Here is a 6,271-nt window from a genome sequence, read left to right as displayed (position 1 = left end):
CTACAGTCACCAAGGCAGTATGGTACTGGCACAAAAAATGACATATAGATCAGTTAAATAAGATAGAAAGCCCAGAGATAAACCCATGCACCTATGGGCACCTTACCTTTGACAAGGGAGGCAAGAGTATACAATAGAGAAAAGACTGTCTCTTCAATAAGTGGTTCTGAAAAAACTGGGCAGCTACATGTAAAAAAAATACAATTAGAACATTTCCTAATGCCATACACAAAAATAAATTCAAAATGGATTAAAGACTTAAATGTAAGACCAGAAACTATAAAGCTCTTAGAGGAAAACATAGGCAGAATACTCTCCAACATAAATCACAGCAAGATCCTTTGACCCATCTTCTAGAGTAATGAAAATAAAATCAAAAATAAATAAATTGGACATAATTAAACTTAATCAATTCTGCACAGCAGAGCAAAGTATAAACAAGGTGAAAAGACAACCTTAAGAATGGGAGAAAATAATAGCAAGTGAAACAACTGACAAAGGATTAATCTCTGAAATACACAAGCAGCTCATGCAGCTCAGTATCAGAAAAACAAACAATCCAATCAAAAAGTGGGCAGAAGACCTAAACAGATACGTCTCCAAATAAGACATACATATAGCTAATAAACGCATGAAAAGATACTCAACATTGCTCATTATTAGAGAAACACAGATCAAAACTACAATGAGATATCACCTCACACTGGTCAGAATGGCTGTCATCAAAAAATCTACAGTGCCACAGGAGCGTTGGTTGGCCCTGGATAGTCGCCTCCCCTCCCCTCCCCCCACTCACTGGCGGCGAGAAATTCAGCCACCCCCTTGCCGGTCACACACTGCATGCCTGGTGCTAAACCACTCATGTAGGGCCTGCTTCTGGGTCGGGTTTTGTACGCAGCAGAGCAGCTCCCTCACTGCAATCTATTGAAAGTCAGCCCTCAACACAAGGGTTTGTAAGGAAAAAAAAGAAATTAAAACAAACAAACAAACAAACAAATAAAAGAATTCAGAAGAGGAAGAAACACTTTTAACAAAAAAATTTTTAAAAAGATAAAAAATCTACAAGCAATAAATGCTGGCGAGGGTGTGGAGAAAAGGGAACCCTCTTGCACTGTTGGCAGGAATGTAAATTGATACAGCCACTATGGAAGACAGTATGGAGATTCCTTAAAACACTAGGAATAAAACCAACAAGTGAAAAGTGAAAGCAAAAGTCCTCAGTCGTGTCTGACTCTTTGTGACCCCATGGATTATACAGTCCATGGAATTCTCCAGGTCAGAATACTGGAGTGGGTAGCCTTTTCCTTCTTCGGGTAATCTTCCCAACCCAGGGATTGAACCCAGGTCTCCCACATTGCAGGCAAATTCTTTACGAGCTAAGCCACAAAGGAAGCCCCATATGACCCAACAATTCCACTACTGGGCATGCACCCTGAGGAAATCAACATTGAAAACAACACATGTACCCCAATGTTCATTGCAGCACTATTTACAACAGCCAGGACATGGAAGCAATGTTGATGTCCATTGACAGATGAATGGATAAAGAACCTATGGTATATATATACAATGGGTTATTACTTAGTCATAAAAAGGAACACATTTGAGTCTAATGAAGGGATGAACCTAGAGCCTATTATACAAAATGAAGTAAGTCAGAAAGAGAAAGACAAGTATCATATATTAATGTTATATATATGGAATCTAGAAAGACAGTACTGATGAACTTATGTGCAGGGCAGCAATGGAAACACAGACATACAGAACAGATTTGTGGGCACAGTAAGGGAAGGAGAGGGTGGGGTGAATTGAGAAAGTAATATTGAAACATATATAACCATATATAAAATAGATACCCAGTGTAAATTTGCTGTATGACACAGGTGGCTCAAACCCAGTGGTCCGACAACCAGGAGGGGTGGAATGAGGAGGGAGGTGGGAGGAAGGTTCGAGAGGGAGGTGACATTTGTATACCTATGGCTGATTCATGTTGATGTATGACAGAAACCTACACAATATTGTAATTATCCTCCAATTAAAATAAATAAAATTTTAAAAATTAAAAAGACAAAAAAAAAAGAAAGTGAAGGAATAGCTCAGAATATCTTGAAATATGCAATTTATATAGAAGAGAGAAGCTATTTCACAGAGAAAGAGGAATCCTTGAAGAAACATAGGAGAATACAGAATGACACTTGAAGCACCAGCAAATAGTTGATTAGCATCAGAGGGCTTAACTAGGTACATATGAGAAATGAATAGCAATAATCTTAGAAATAATGTCAGAGTGGTAGGCAGAGACTAGGTGATAAATTCTTGCTAACAGAGGCTTCTTAGTTTTATTCCATAGGGCAAGGGAACTCATCGAGGGTATTTCCACAGATTTTCTGGTCATTAGGGAAGACTAGCTCTCCAACTTATTTTATTGTCTCAAAATCTTTGCTTAGATTACCTGAGATATTTCACCAATTATGCAATGTTAGTCACTTCCTGGAGGATAATCAATAGGTATAATGTGCAGGAAGGAGCATGTGGGTAAAGAGAGGAGAGTACAGGGAATAATTGCATGCAAATAGGAAGGAGACTCCATAATGAGGGTTTAACCTCAAACAAAGGAGGAACAAATAATCCCAAGGAAAGATTGACATTTCAATGTGTAGGTTGAGGTGAGTGGATCAGAAACTGAGAAGGGCCACCAAGGACAGCTACAGAGTGTTGTCTTCATGAAAGAAAAAGTTGTTAGGAGGAGAGGTAAGGGGAGACAACCAGATTATCTTCTGTTTTTCCATGGAACTAGACAATGTTGTCCTAAAAAATAAAACAGCCAATTACTCTACTGGCATAATGGATTTATTTGAGAATAGCAGAGAACTGCAATTTGGGATAAACATGCTATAGCAAAAACTATGAGAGAAGCACTACTTTGTTGACAAAAAAGTGAAAATTGGAAGGGGTTGTTTTGAATGAAATTATACTGAAGGTCCATCTAGTAAAAGCTATGGTTTTTCCAGTAGTCTTGTACGGATGTGAGAGTTGGACCATAAAGAAAACTGAGCGCCGAAGAATTGATGCTTTTGAACTGTGATGTTGAAGAAGACTCTTGGGAGTCCCTTGGACTTTAAGGAGATCCAGCCAGTCAATCCTAAATAAAACTAGTCCTAAGTATTCACTAGAAGGACTGATGTTGAAGCTGAAACTCCAATAGTTTTGCCACCTGATGAGAAGAACTGATTCATTAGAAAAGACCCTGATGCTGGGAAAGATTGAAGGTGGGAGGAGAAGGGGACCACAGAGGATGAGATGGCATCACCAACTCGATGAACATGAGTTTGAGCAAGATCCAGCAGTTGGTGATGGACAGGGAAGTCTGGTGTGCTGCAGTCCATTGGGTTGCAAAGAGTCAGACATGACTGAGTGACTGAACTGACTGACACTGAAAGAAAAAGCGAGTTTTAGAAAGGTGCAGGACTACCCATTTGCTGGATTTATTGCTGGACAAGGAGAACTCTTGCTGATGGGGTCTGTAGTTAATGCTTTTCTATAGGGGTCTGTAATTGATAAGCATGCAATGTATGAGGACTCTCACTTCAGGCCTCCAGCTCCATTTTAGTTGAGATTTCCTCCTACACTGTTTATGGGAATGTGAATTGGTACATCTACTATGGAGAACAGTATGGAGGTTTCTTAAAAAACTAGAGTTACAAAATGATCCTACAATTCTACCTCTGGGTATACATCCAAAGAAAACCAAAATATAAAAAGATACATCCATCCCAATGTTCATAGCAGCGCTATTTATAATAGCTAAGACTTGGAAGCAGCATAAATATCCATTTAATAAATGTGTATATAATATGTGGTATAAATAAAATATATAATGTAGTACTACTTAATTATAAAAAAAGAATGAAACAATGCTATTTTCAGAAAAATGGGTGGACCTAGAGATTATTGTAAGTGAAGTAAGTCAGACAAAGACAAATATCATATGAGATCACTTGTATCTGGAATCTAAAATTAAAAAAAAAAAAATGACCCAAATGAACTTACTTTCAGAACAGAAACAGACTCAGATACAGAAAACAAACTTAAGGTTACCAAAAAAGAAAGGGGATGGATATTAGGATGTTGGAATTAACATTTACACAGGTCTGTATATAAAATAAATAACCAAAAAGGACCTACTGGATAGAACAGAGAATTATCAATATTTTGTAATAATCTATGTAGGAAAAGAATATGAAAAAATGTGTGTGTGTTTGTGCTTAATTGCTTAGTCATGCACAGTTGTGTCTGAATTTTGAGACCCCATAAACTATAGCCTGCCAGACTCCTTCGTTCATGGGATTCTCCAGGAAAACATACTGGAGTGGGTAGCTATTCCCTTCTCCAGGGGATCTTCCTCCTGGAGGAGGGCATGGAAACCCACTGTAGTATTCTTGCCTGGAGAATCACCAAGGAGAGAGGAGCCTGGTGGGCTTCATTCCATGGGGCACCAAAGAATCAGACACAACTGAGTGACTAAGCACAACACAGTGCATATATAAATACATATATATGAATCAATTTGATATACACTTTAAATTAACACAACATTGTAAATCAACTATACTTCAATTTAAAAATGAGGTTTCTTCAGAATTCCCTAGCAGTCCAGTGGTTAGGACTCCACTCTCTCACTGCCGAGGGCCTGTGTTCAATCCCAGTTGGGGAATTAAAATCCTCCAACATGTATAGTGAAGTCAAAGAACAATTTTTTTAAAGTGAGGTTTGCTTTATTCTATTTCACAATTTGAATGTATCTTTACTCACCTCTGTTGACGTATATGTTTTTGAGTAATCAAACTTTATAGCAGTGAAATATAATGAAATTTGTTCTTTAACTGAGTGATTCTTTCCCTCATCTGCACAGACCTCTTAGAGTATCACTGATGGTAGAAAGTCAAAACATCTTAACTTCTCTGAGCTTCATTCTTCTAATATGCAAAACATTCTTATGGTAGTGTGTTCTACACTCAGTTGAGAAACTCTGTGAAAGTGCACATATTACCTGTCACATAAAAGGCATACAATTAACTGAATAGTGAAAACTTGGCTCTTTAATTAACAAGACATGAAGTTTGGGTCATTGTTCTTTGAAGAGCTGATTTGAATTTCTTATTTCTCAGGCTGTAAATCATTGGGTTGAACAATGGTGTGAGGATGGTATAAAACACAGATATTAGGGTGTCTTGACTTGAAGAGTAATTGGATTTGGGCCTTAAGTAGATGAAAGAAGCACAACCATAATGAACAGTTATCACAATGAGATGAGAGGCACATGTAGAGAAGGTTTTGTATCTTCCAACAGAGGATGGGATTTTTAGAATAGCAGAGATGATTTGGATGTAGGAGACCAGGATAAGTAACAGGGGAATAATCAAGACAAACACACCAAGCACAAATACAACCAACTGACTGAGGTAAGAGTAATGAGATGCCAGCTTGAGGACAGGAAAGATGTCACAGAAGAAGTGGTGTAGTTGGTTGGAGGAGTGAAAGGGCAGGTGAAATACCAAGGATGTGATGATCTGTGCGACAATAAAGCCACAGGCACAAGCAGCAGCCACTAGTCCCATGCACACTCCATGCCCCATAAGCAGTGTGTAGCGCAGAGGGTCACAGATGGCTACATAGCGATCATAACCCATGGCTGCCAGCAGAAACGAGTGAGAGCAACCTAGAAAGAGGAAGGAAAACATCTGGATGGCACAGCCCAGGAAGGAGATGGACTTCTTATGGGCCAGCAGGTCAACCAGCATCTTGGGTACAATGACGAAGGTGTAACAAGTCTCAGAGCAGGAGAGGACACCAAGGAAGAAGTACATGGGGGTGTGGAGGGCTCTGTCCAGCACAATGGTAGAAACAATTATGGCATTGGTGCCCAGCATGAACAAGTACACAAGCAGGAAGACAGCAAATAGCACCCGCTGCAGCCCACCCAGAGATGAGAAGCTGAGGAAGACAAACTCTGTCACTAAGGTCTCATTGGCCCATTCCATGGTCACTGCTATACAGGAGAGCCAGAGCCAGAGCCACAGGCCAGGATCCAGGGATGGAGAAAGGCATGGGGAACTCAGCACAAAGTCTGCAGGTGGCAGGCATCTCCAGATGTTTGATGGAACTCATTCATTCCCTCCAAAATAGTCTGCCAAAATAAGAATTAGGGCTAAATATGGAACAGAATAATTGACAATCTATGAGCAGACTTTTCCCAAGGCTATAAACATGT

General features: G+C 39.4%; 1 protein-coding gene across 1 annotated transcript; it reads right to left on the bottom strand.

Moving 5' to 3' along the window:
- Nucleotides 1-5,099: 5,099 nt before the first annotated feature.
- LOC102267987 (olfactory receptor 10K1-like) lies at nt 5,100-6,041 on the bottom strand. Its single transcript, XM_070368709.1, has one exon. The coding sequence runs from the start codon at nt 6,039-6,041 to the stop codon at nt 5,100-5,102; it is 942 nt and encodes a 313-aa protein (XP_070224810.1).
- Nucleotides 6,042-6,271: the final 230 nt, after the last annotated feature.

Source organism: Bos mutus, chromosome 3 (assembly GCF_027580195.1).
Source record: "Bos mutus isolate GX-2022 chromosome 3, NWIPB_WYAK_1.1, whole genome shotgun sequence".
Lineage (NCBI taxonomy): Eukaryota > Metazoa > Chordata > Mammalia > Artiodactyla > Bovidae > Bos > Bos mutus.
Note: the sequence above shows the minus strand (reverse complement) of the source record. Positions and strands in the feature narration are given on the sequence as shown.